The 12,719-nt window shown below is 49.5% G+C and overlaps 1 protein-coding gene across 2 annotated transcripts in view; it reads right to left on the bottom strand.

The window, feature by feature from the left end:
• The window catches only part of TMEM63A (transmembrane protein 63A), a gene marked incomplete at its 5' end in the record, with an annotated part of 30,725 nt that extends 25,302 nt beyond the window's left edge, over positions 1-5,423 (bottom strand). Inside the window, 2 exons of one of the 2 annotated variants that reach the window (XM_079106654.1) lie at positions 1,758-1,837; positions 5,226-5,423. In XM_079106654.1, the coding sequence (XP_078962780.1) occupies positions 1,758-1,837; positions 5,226-5,423 (278 nt within the window). Of the gene's footprint in view, positions 1-1,757; positions 1,838-5,225 lie in introns of those variants that run through there. The other variant, XM_079106655.1, reaches the window with a different exon arrangement.
• Between the last annotated feature and the right edge of the window lie 7,296 nt (positions 5,424-12,719).

Here is a 12,719-nt window from a genome sequence, read left to right as displayed (position 1 = left end):
TGAGAAAATGTCAAAATGTGTGTTTTAGGTATATGAACTGTTATTTTATATTATGCATTTAAATCAGATCCTTTCTTTTGAGTACCTCACATTCATAGTGAATTGGAGGTGTTAGCAGTATGTGAATTTTTGCTTTTCTCCCACTCCTGGCCCACTGTCCAACTTTTAAGAGCATAAAATATGACAAAACTTAACTGTCAAAGCATTTATACAGATGGTCTCATTTGACCTTCACACCATGGGAAGAGAAAGCAAGAGGAGACCCTGATTAGCCTGGACTTGCCCAGGCTCACACAGTCAGGGAAGTGGCAGGGTCTCCAGATCCCATGCACTCTTTCCTACTGTACAGCACAGCCCCATGCAGGGCTGAATGTGCCTGGAAGGTATTGGATGTCCTAAAAAGTTCTCCACCTTGCTTTCACAAATGCCAGAGGAGAAATAATCTTGTCAGAAAGGTGCATTACAGAGACTCCTCTTTCCAGTCCAGAGAACCACCTCCCCCCTCCAAAAGGCCACAAGTCAAGAGGGGCTGCAAAGTGAAGGGTCTGCCTGAAAACACCAAGAGAGGCTCTGAGCAGGTGGTTGGCAGGTCCCTGAGTTCCCACTCACTTCCTGTTGCTACACTTCACCCAAGATTCAGGGATATGCAATGGCCAGCTGGAGCCGGGACATCCAGGTGTACAGATCAAGAATTCATTGTCACCCCTCATGTGAAATAAACAGAGCCATCAGAGCCCAGAGTGGGACTGGAGGGGTCTGAGGTCTGATGGGGGGGAACTTGTGTTTTTGAACAGGCTCATCTAAAGTCAGTGCTGACCCAGAAAGAGGGCCAGGAGGTTCCCTGGCAGCCCTGCCAACCTTCTTCATCCACCTCAGTCAGCCCAGGGCCCAAGTTAATAATGAAGATGACACATTAAAAATATTCAAGGTACAAAAGAAAGGCATCTCACTCAGCTGACAGCAAAAGCTCAACAGTGTCAGGGTTTCCAAGGTGGCTATGGCAGTTCCAGTAGCAGCAGTAGCTGTGGCAGTGGCAGAATGTTTTAATACTGCCAGGAAACAAAGCTTAGCAGGAGAGAGGAGCCAGAGAAGTGACAGGGAAGCTACAAGTTACAATAGATTTGTGAACTCAGCCAAGCACAGTGGTGGCAGTGCCTAGCTGCTACAAAGAAGACATGGTTTAGACAATACTCATATGTATGGGCAAAAAAACTCAAAGGCTGTATTTGTGACTAATTATATAACAGGTTATTTTAGTTTTTGTTCTGTAGAAGGTATAAAGCATTCCAACAAAGGGTTTTTAATGCAGACTTTTTTTTGGTACCAATGCTGTCAATTGTAATAGTCTGATCAAGATGATGAATAACTGTCTTTAAAAAAAAAAAAGTGTCAGTGTTTCTTCCATAACCAGAAGCCAACAGGGCTATGGCCATGGCCCAGCTAGAAGCCCCAAGAAAGAGTGGGTATCTGGGCCTTGATTTTCTCCTGAACACAGTTATTCTGTAACAAAGGCTGATCTCATGGGTTTATGGTGATGAGCAGAGAGAACACAGCTTCTTGTACAGGCCTGGCAGATATGCTCAATGAACATGGTCTAATATCAACATCACAGGTGGGCTATGCGCTGTCTCTCTCTCTCTCTCTCTCTCTCTCTCTCTCTCTGTCTCTCTCTCTCACACACACACACACACACACACACACACACACACACACACGTACACACACACTCACATTTTAGGTGATGTATCTTTTTTTACCTGTCTGTTTCTGACACCAGAGCAATGCGACCATAATCCCAGAATCTTCTTCTTATGATGGAAAACACCAATATTAAACACTAAGGGTAAAAAAAGACACCATGTAAAAGCATAATGGATGACTTTACGAGCAAAGCCACCTTCCCAGACTCAGCAAGGTAAGAAGGAAATCATCTAGGCCCAAAGATGACATGGAGCTACCCAATGTCACACAGCTCAGTGGCCCAATGCTCTGCTTGCCTCCTTTATCAGCTCCTCTCACCTGTGCCCAGGTTACCAAGGCTGTCAGCACTGATGCCAAACATAACCTGGAGCCCTTCCAGTCAAGAACACCAGTCCTAACCTTTGCCTTCAATATCACATTAATGCCACAAGGCTCTGATCTCAGCCAGGACCTGCTTCAGTGGCTCCAACAAGAAAACAAAATCTGGCCTTGTAGCAGAACCCACTTCCTTCCTCACTTTACACTTTATTTATTTATTTATTTATTTATTTATTTTTTGAGACAGGCTCTCCCTATATCACCCAGACTGACCCTGATTATTCTTTGGCTGAAATGATTTTTCTGCCTTAGCTTCTTGAGTAGCTGGGGCTATAGGCACGTGCCACCTTGCCCAAATTTAGAATTTCATTTTTTTTTTCACATAAGGGAGTTTATTAAGCAAACAGAGTATCTCTCTGCAGGGTAAGAGAAAAAATGAGAGGAAAAGGGTAGAATTTCATTTTAATCATAGAACCACTAGCTGGGCACAGTGGTACACACCTATAATCCTTGCAACTCAGGAGGCTGAGGCAGGAGGATAGCAGGTTTGAGGTCAACTCAGCAACTTCATGAGGCCCTAAGCAACTTAGTGAGACCCTGTCTCAAAATAAAAAATAAAATATTAGGGATGTAGCTCAGTGGTAAAGTGCCCCTGGGTGGTTCAATTCCCAGTACAAAAAAAAAAAAAATTACAAAACCATAGCAGCAAAGCCACCCCAGACTGAGCCAGAGATGGTCTGGTTTCTAGTGAGTTTGGTTCTCCTGAAGGCAATCTATGTGGACCCTGGCACAGAAAATGCACAGAGGGAAACCCAATAAGGCCCTGGAGCTTTGGGTGGGCTCAGTCTCAGTGAGCTGGGGTAATCAGCAGGCCTATATGTCCCACAGCAACATAAGGAGAGGACTGAAGGTCTCCCTTGACTTTTGCCAACTCTAGATAGTTATGAATTCTAGACCTCCTTATACCCTACATGTATAATCTGGCAGGTTCTTTGATAGGTCCTGACTCTCCCTAGTCAGATTCCCTCACTTTCAGGAAGGTGAAGAGAGCCATCTCAATTAGCACTCTATTGCTAATCAGACACTGGGGTTTTGTTTATCTTATTTTTATTTTATGTGTATGTGGTGCCAGGGAAGGTCCCAGGGCCTTGAACATGCGAGGCAAGCATTCTACCTTTGAGCTACGCACCCTCAGCGCAGACCAACTTTAAAGGTGGGCTTTCCAAAGGGCCTGAATGAACTCCAGAAACCCTGAGTTCCTGTGGAATTTTCTCAAGGTGAATCAGGAAGTTAGGGATATACTTCCAAAGACGAGTGGGTCATGCTGTAGGATAACTTGAAAGCCACTCAGCAAGCACCTGCCCTCTGTCTGCAGCTGCTGCCCCCTTGGCATGTGTAGCATGGACATCTCCCAAATATGCATGTTTTCCAGGCCCCTCTGACCCTTTTGTGTCCCCCACTCGCCCTATAACTTCCTGCAGTAAAAATCCACCCCCAGAGGACTGGAGGTAAAGCTCAGTGGTAGAGCCTGTGCTTAGCATATGTGAAGCCCTGATTCAATCCCCAGAACCAAACAAATTCACCCCTGTAAGGCCAGACATGGTGGTACATGCCTGTAGTCCAGCTACTCAGGAGTTCAAGGTCACCCTGGCCAACATAGTGAGACCCTGTCTTAAAACAACAATAAAATCTACCCCCTCCCTAATACACTCCTGTAGAATATCTCTCTTCCTAACTAGCTATCCAGCCTGCTTGGGGTCCATGCCCAGTCTACAGACTCCTCATCTTGGGCAAATTTCCCACCCTGAAGATCCAGGGCCACCTGCTTCCATAACTCCCACAGGCTCTCAATCTACTGCCAACTATCGCCTCTCAACCAAGGCTAGTGGGAGCTTTCCACCTACAAATTTCTTAGCTCTAAGAAATGGTTACTTGGGTCTGATGTGGTGGTGCATGCCTATGATTCCAGTGACTAAAGAGGCCAAGGGAGGAAGATCACAAGTTCCAGGCCAATCTCAGCAACTTAGTGAGGCCCTAAACAAATTGGTGAGATCCTGTCTCAAAATAAAAAATAAAAAAGGGCTTGGGATATGATTCAGTGGTATAGTGGTTCTGGGTTCAATCCCCAGTACCAAATCAATTAATTAATTAAATAAAATAAATAAAAAGAAATGGTTACTTGTTACTTAGAGAGCCCTTTTTCACAAAAGCCAATCTGGTAGTATAGCATGCTGGCTCCCACATCAGCCCACAAAAGACCTAATAAGGTAGCAAACCTCGTGCAACAATGTAGACCCTGATCCTAGGAACAACAACAACAACAAAAAAGAGAGCAAGGAACTCCCTCTCTCCTTCCAGTGGACATATTTTGGACCCGCAAACTTGGGTTTGGGACCCTCACCTCCCACCCCTCAGGGTCTCTTTCCCAAGGGACTGATGCCCTCTGACTACCCTAACTCCCCTCTCAGCTTCCTCACTCAGCCCAGCCTCCAGACCCAGGTGGTCCAAGGGTGTGCACTCAACCTGCCCCCATCCACCCAGATGGGCTCTGGTAGATGTTAGGAGATGGCATCTGGAGAGCCCTGTCATCCCATGATAAGCCAAATAAATGTCAACTAGCTGGGCTGGGGGCCTGGTTCAGCAGAGTGCTTACTTAACATACGGAAGACCCTGGGTTCCATCCCCAGCCCTGCAAAAAAAAAAAAAAAAAAAAAAAAAGAAAGGCCTAGTGCTGAAGGTTGACTCTGAGAATCACTCTGTCATCCTCTAAAGCCACAGGAATCCCAGAAGGGGAGGACAGCAGATGACCTTTATGAACTGGGAATTGCACCTGTTCTACTCTAGTTCACACCTTCCATTCCCATCTCTCATCCCCGAGACTCGCCCTTCCCAAGGGCCATGAAAACACAACGGGCTCAAGGCTCTACAATCAGGGTCAGAAGAAGACAGCAGCTCTGTGAGCTCTTTATGTGGATGGCCTTATCCAGTCTTCTCCAAATTCTCTGAGGAATTATTCCAGATGAGAAACCTGAGGCCCAGACAAGCTATGTCACATGCTCGAGGTCACAGAGCTGGTATGGTAAGCAGAAAACTGGAATTCAAACCCAGGTTTGAAGGTCTGATACCTCATCTGAGTCTCCCTGAAGGCTGTGGGGGGAGTAGTTAAACACAGAACTGAGAGGGGACATGTCCATGAGGGATCTCACCAGGAAGCAGCTGACGTCTATGAGCAGGACAGTAGGGATGCCTCCGAAAGTGACTCCCTGGAGCACTGTGCTGTTTTTGGCCGAGTTGTAGCAGTAGGAGTCATTGGGCTGGTCCCCAAGGCCCAGTCGCTCTCGGATGGACATGGTCTTGGACTGCCACAGCTCCAGGAATGGGGAATCGGTCATTGCGCTTGCCATCCCTGGGGAACAGGACGAGACAGCAGGTGAGGGTGCAAACTCTCCCACAGTTTTTCCAGGCAGTGCCAGCAGAGCCAGAGGTGGGTGCCCTCCAGGGGCTGGTGGAGCACAGAGAGCCAACAGCACAGAATCAGGGACAGCCAGACACTGGGCCCCTTGGTGCCTGGCAGATTCTGCAGAGAATAGCTCCATTGTAGAAACAGCCCTGGAGGGTCAGATGGTCCCAGAGGACAGCTCATACAGGAACTCTGCGGGTGATGCCCCAGAGGAGAGGGAGTAGGGGGGAAAGGAAGGACAGAATTTATTATGGCTGGTGGCTGAAGAGGTACTAGCTTCAAGTACAACTGCTGGGGAAAAATAACTCCTATGGAGTCATCAGGCGATCCAGGCAGGGGAGAGGGGAAAGGGACATAGAGGTGGGGAAGAAGAAAGTACAAAGACAGGCGAATGCGGAAGAAGGGAAGAGCCAAGGATACACCTCGTCCATCCATTTGACCCACAGATAAGACTTTACCCCCACTGTTGTCAGAATGTCAGAGCTGGTACCTCAGAGACGGGCGCAGGTGACACACTTGGAAGCTGAGGCACAGAGATTTAAAGCCTGCCCCAAGACTACGAAGCTGGCTGATGCAGGATTGAGTGCCAAGCCTAGCCTCCTGACTCCCCAGCTCTTTTTCCTTTCTTTTCTTTTTTGGTACCAGGGATTGAACCTAGAGGTGCTTAACCACTAAGCCACACCGCCAGCCCTTTTTTATATCTTAGAGACAGGGTCTTAGGGCCTCTCTTTGAACTCATGAGCTTCCTGCCTCAGCTTCCTGAGCCGCTGGGACCAACTCTTTTTCTCTAGACCACACTACCACTGTTAACTCACTGAGAAGCAGAAGGCAGGGGAAAGGGCAGCCAGAGAGGGGAAGGCAAAAGGAGTGGTCTAGGGTGGGAAAGGGGGTCTCAGGACTTCCAAAGCTCCCCAGTTCTGTCCTCTCACCCTGTCTCCTAGTACCTTTGGTCTAATAGAAGACTTAGCTTTTACATAACATACTGCTCCGGCCTGTGTGCTGTACTTTCTTTCCCAAGTTTCCTGGCTTCCCTGGTGAAGCTAATGGAAAGCTCCAGTGTCTGTCCCTTAGCACTAAAGACCAGGAAATTAGTGTCCAAGTTCTGGCTTAGCTCACACTGCCTGTGGCTAAAGAACAAGAAATACTCAGTATCCCAGTCCTCCAACTTCCGCCATTCCCACATCTGGCTAAACTAGAATTCTCAGGGGACATCTGCTCAGTCTGGCCTTTCTAGTTGTTAGACAAAAATCCTGGGGACAAGAAAAAAAGGTACAGAGAACCCAAACACATGTTCAGACTACCTGGGAGTGCTGGTGTAGTGTTCATGTGTGTGTGTGCGTGTGTGTGTGGAGGGGGATGATTCTCAGTTCTAATACCTGGGATTGCCATGCTGGGGACAATCAATCAATCAGTAAATCAATCTCTCGCTCTCTCTCTCTCTCTCTCTCTCTTTCTCACATACATACACACAAATACACACACACACACACACCCATTCCCACAGCCCCAGAAGTACAGAAAGGATGGGTGGGTGGCAGGCCCAAGACATGGGAGGATTGTAGGGAAAGCCACGTCACTTTCTCATCCCTGTAAGAGACTTGGCAATGGTTGAGGTATTGGGTGTTATGATGCCACACCCATGAGTTTGTGGCTCCGAACAGACTTACAAAAGCTATGTCTAGCTAGGAGCAAATATTTCTGACTTCTTTCCTTTAAACCCCACCCATGGCACCACCCCAACAGAACACCCCACCCTGACACTGAAGGCTAATACCCCCCCCTTTCCTGTCCCCAAACTTACAAGATGCCAGGGTGGGAGGATTTTTAGAAAGGTCTCAGCTAAATTGTCTCCAGACAAGGCAAAGGCAACCCCTTCCCCATACACAGAACCCAAGCTGCAGGGGGGCCAGGTCTGGGTCTGCTACTCACTTCCTGCCAGGCTTTCCTGACCACAAGACCCGCCCTGAGGCCTGCCCTGCCGGACCTGCGACTGGAGACTCCACAGACCTGGAGCACAGGTCTCCTCGGGCAATGCAGATCATAGCATCACAGGAGAGCTGCCCTCTTCCAGTTTAGGGGTTCTAGACAGAAACCCTTCACCATTTTCCCCCTATACACATACCCACCCAGATGTCTCTGAACCCATATGGAGCTTCTGGTTCTGCCCTCCTGCTCTGGATCTCCCCCAAACTCCAAGAATTGGGTTCCCATGTGCCAGCACCCCACTGTGCTGCACTATTCCTCTCTCCTCACCCAGCAGCACCTGTGGTTCCAGCATCTCCCCTCTTGTCCAGTGATTTGAAGCACTGCTGGGGCCAGGGGAATGGTCCTCTCCCCATAGATGTGGCTGTAGGCTTAAGGTAGGACTCCAAGCTGAGGGTCTTATGGGGGCCCTTGAGGGCTGCTGCTACACCCCAAGTTCCCCAGAGTGCTAAAACCAGGAAAAGGGAACACAGGAGAATAAAAAAGGAAAGCTTGGAAAGTGAAGTCAAAAGGAAAAAATTCCTTATAAAATGCTCACAGAGGGAGCATTGTCCCTGGAAAGGGGAGGCTGCTACAGTGGTGCTGTGTAGGAGTGGGGGACCCTTGCCAATGGTGCCTTGGAGAAGAAGAGAGGAAGGAGGGTCCCTGTGACTCCTCTTCCTCTGCGGTCCCAGTCATGCCTTTAAGTCCTTTTGCTCTTGCCAAACAGGGACTCCAGGCAGTTACAAAGTTGATAAGAACTGCCAGGCATGGTGGAGCATAACCTTTAATCCCAGCTGCTTGGGAGGCTGAGGCAGGAGGATCGTAAGTTCAAAGCCAGCCTCAGTAATTTAGTGAGGCCCTAAGCAACTTAGTGAGACCCTGCCTCAAAATAAAAAGTGCTGAGGATATAGTTCAGTGGTTAAGCATCCCTGGATTCAATCAATCTCCAGTACCAAAAAATTAAAAATTTTTTAAAAACTAGGGAAGGTCAGCCAGCAAATATGCCAGCTTATAATCTGCAGTTCAGGTCAGATGTCAGGGCTCCCTCATCCAGGTGCCCTGTTCTGCTTGCTCCAGGTGAGGAAGCAGGTGAGGGCATAGCTTCCAGTCCAATTGAAGACTGCCCCCGCCCATTAGATCCATGAGTCAGACCCTGATGAAACATCTCCCCTACTCTGGCTTTCAGTGGACCAGGCTCCTCTGTGTCTTTCCAAATAGGCATGGTCTGAAAGGACAGCTTGGAAACACACCCATCACGGGGTAGTCCTGCCAGCTGAAGAGAAGACTGTGAAGGCTGTGGAAATGAGAGCTGGCAGTGACGGGGAGGGAGTCAACCCAGCAAACAGACTGGAGGTGGAGTTCAGGTATAAGACCCTGGGTTCCATCCCCAGCACTACAAAAACATAAAATAAAATAAAATTAGTAAGCTACTCTGAAGGATCACAACTTTGAGGCCAGCCTCAGTACTTAGTGAGACCCTGTCAAAAATTTTAAAAAGATGTAGCTTGGTGCTAGAATACTCCTGGGTTTAATCCCCAGTACTGTAAACATATACACATACCAAAACAAACAAACAAACAAAACCCAGCAACTAGGACTGGCTGCATATCATTGGCAGTATTCGGTCATCTCATATTTGTTAGATGTATGCAAATGCCTGACACTTATCTATGACTTTGAGAAAGGTCTGCATTCATCGTCTCATTCCCATCCAGAACCTAAGGGTATGAAAGGAAAAAATTACTGATAAGACCCAGAAGGCAGGTGAGCTGCAGGTGACAAAGTTAAGCCCACAAACACCCAAAAGTCTGGTTGTGATCAATGAACAAGGTTGATCCAACAGCTCGTCTCAAAATTGCCAAAGTAAACTGCCGATGCTAACCCACTGTCCCCCTGAATTGGCAGCAAGGACCAGCCTCCTGTAGCAGGACTTTGATAATTTCTAGGCCTCCCTTCCAGAAATGCCAGCAGAAGGCAGCAGAAAGTGTGTGAACACTGTTGGTTCTTGCAAGCAAGGAGGCCACGTGCCTTTCATCATTAAATCTTCCAATTTTTTTTATGATAACAAGACTTCAAATGACTCTCATCAGTTAACTTGGATCTTCCAGGTGCAAAGTTGCAAAGCAAATACAACTTCTTATGGCCCCATCAAACAGGGCCCAGGGACCTGGACAACTGTTTACCTCTACAGACATCAGCCCTGGGGCACCAAGAGGATTTCAGCCAGAGGTTGAAATGGGAAGTAGTGGGACTCAGTGGTTACATGAGAAGGCTCCCTTGCTGGGCTCCTAGCACAATGGAGATTAGATGTTTAACCACTGTGTACCTTGGCTAAAATAGGGGCAATGATGCTGTTTCTGTCATAGGGCTGCTGGGAGGCATACACTAGGGACAATGCCTGAAAAGCACTTAGCCCGGAGCCTGGCCCTAGTGACCACTCAAAAACTATTTGTTTCATTTTAAGTCACTAACCCAAGGAATGGAAAACATAGTAGCAGGACTCCACCTTTCTTTCCTATTAGAGCCAGATGAACAGCTAGGAGAGACCTTTGTCCCAACACTGAGCAGAGGAGGCCTCAGCTTCTGTTCTGAGGGTACAGAAGATTTGAGGACATCCTGGCAGGTGTTAGAGGAGGTGGGTAGGGAGGAAGACAGTAGGAGCAGGAGAATGTTTCTCCTCTTTCATTATCCCCAGTCAGTAGTCATCTACAACCCTGCCAGAACTAGCAACAGAAAAGACCCAGGATGCCTCACCCAGCACCTTTGATCCCACAGGGTTTGTACTGGTGACCACCATTCACTGGCATACTCCCAAACCCTCAACATCGTAGGGGCAGGGACAGAGCCAGAGCTTGGGGCTAGAAGGAAGCTGAGAGGTCACTGGCTTCATCTCGCTCTTGGCCCCTGCCTTTGAGCACGCCACCTGGAACTGAAAGACAGGCCACCCCAGGGTCTCAGGTAGCCAGTCTTATCGGGTACTAGAACCTTGGAAGATTTGGTTTCTTTGCTCTGGCCACCCTCCTTGCCCTCTCTCAAGTCCCTAGCCTCCCTCAACAGGACGCCACCAGGGCAGCAGGGAGTGGTCACCCGGGCCGATACACCTGGCCCTTTCCCAGGCTTGCCTCAAAGAAAAACCCTCCTAGTTAATTCGGGAGAGCTCCCGCCGACAAATTCCAAAGAGAAAAGTGAAAAGGAAAGATCAGCCACTGGGGTGAACAGCTGGAGCTGGGGAGCAGTCTGGAAAAGCTGTCAGGAAGTACGGAGGAATTCGGGGCTGGAATGAGTCGCAGGGTTCCCTAGACTGATCCCACCCCGCTGTAGGCCCCCAAGATTGGGGATGCGGACCGCAGAAGCTGGGAACCGCGCCCGGGAAGCGGACAGTTGGCAAGACACCTCAGCGTGGACTCTCGGTCGCGCCCGTCCCAACAAACACGGAGGGCCACATTCCCCTTTCTCTAGGCCCCCTTCCCACTTTACCTGCTACCGCGGCACGGCTGACGCGGCCTGGGGGAGTGGTCTGGCTCCACCTGGCCCGGCGCGGCGGCGTCCGGACCACTTAAAAGTTACATAGTGAAACTCGGGCACTTCCTGCACATGCGCAGAGCTGCGTCCACAGCTTGCCCAATTTGGAGTTTTCGCCTGCGCCGGCGCGGGCCACAACGCCGCCAACTGCGCCCTAGGCTCTGCGCTCCTCCTCTGTCCTCCGCGGCAGCCTGGCCCACCTGTCGCTGCTCGGCCCTGGCCTGCTTGCAGGCCCCATGGGCCGAGCAGGGCGCCAGCGAACTTTTTTCAGTCGCGCAGCATGTCGCCTCTGCCGACACTTCGTGGGGAACTGGGCCGAGAACAGGGTGGCCGCGACGCGGGGAAAGCATCTGAAGACGTTCGTGTTCGGCCCTGAGTTGCACTGAATTTCCCCCAGGAGCTCTTAGGCCCGCCCGGGGAAGTGGGGTTTAGGGTGGGGCGTGTGGGAGCACGCGGAGCTCAGCCTGAGCCTGCACCTGAACTTCAGGCAGCCTGCGGCTACACAGAGCCCCCTGCAAAAGGCCATGAAAGTTCTGATGGGTCTCCGTTCGAACCCAAACGGAGGTCGCAGCATTTCCAGCCCTTCCTGAGGCCAAGCCGGGTACCGATCCTGCCAGGGCTTCCTGGAGTGCCAACTCCTGCACAGCTCCCGGAGTTCCACGCGTTTTCTGGCGGGGAAACCAGGTGTTTCCAGTGACCTCCGCAACTGGACTGCGAGCTCGCCGAGGGCAGGAGCCGCGCGAGGTGGGCAGGGTGGTGTGGCTAGGACAGCGTGCCGGCCGCAGCAAATTGTCCCCTTCGCAGGCTTCAGTTTCCGTATCTGCACAGCAAGGCAGTCGAACTAAAGCTTGCTCTCGGGTCCTTTGAGGCACTAACCATCTACATCCTGAACCGCTCCACACTCCCCAATGTACAAGGCTTCTCTGACCTCTTCCATTTCTGGGCTTTCATCTTGTACTGTAATGATAAAAATATCCTCCTAAACTCCCTGTCCCTGATTCTAGCACCAGCCCATGGCTGCCTGGGCAGGGTGGGGGTGTCTCCTCCTTCCTTTCTCAGTTCTTTTCTGTCCCATCTGGCTTCCTTCTCTCCCCTCAAGACCCTAGCCACTAGTTTCTTTCTCCCTTACCTCTGCCTGTCCGTGACCCCTCCTGCTCTGATACCTCCTATTGCCAAGAACCCCACACCTGACTTTCCCAGGTTCCTGGTAGGAGTCCCCTGGACATCTCTCTGGCTTCCCAGACTGATCCTGTCCAAAATCCTTCTTCCTCTCATGCCCCACCTGTGTGTCCTCATCTCTGCCTCAGTTGATGGTGCACCACCTGCCTGGTGTATGTTCTGGTTCCAGGGAAATGCAGTTATATTAGAATGGTGAAGCTACTAACAAAAAGAAAAGTTAGGATCCTCAATTTTGGAGAAGGAATGACGTTTTACATTTGTTCTTAGGCAGAACAAGTTTATTTCAAAATTAAGAGAAGGCTGTTGTGAATCCAAATGGGAGTCAAGATAACCCTATCCCTCATTATGCCAGTTTGTGCAGTGCTTATAAAACTAGTATTTCCTTAATCAAGAGTATGGAAGTTGGGGATCCTTCCCAACTTGATAGAGAAGGAAGCGAAAGTTTAAAGGCTATTGAATTTACAGCTAACAGAGGCAGCATAGGCTAGTAAAGAACCTAGAATGTCAAGGTCACAGCTTAAAAGCCCCTGTAATCTTAGCACTCTAAAATATTATATCCAACATTGTGAGCATT

Source organism: Sciurus vulgaris, assembly GCF_902686455.1.
Source record: "Sciurus vulgaris genome assembly, chromosome: 12".
Lineage (NCBI taxonomy): Eukaryota > Metazoa > Chordata > Mammalia > Rodentia > Sciuridae > Sciurus > Sciurus vulgaris.
This window is presented reverse-complemented; position numbering and strand designations above follow the sequence as displayed.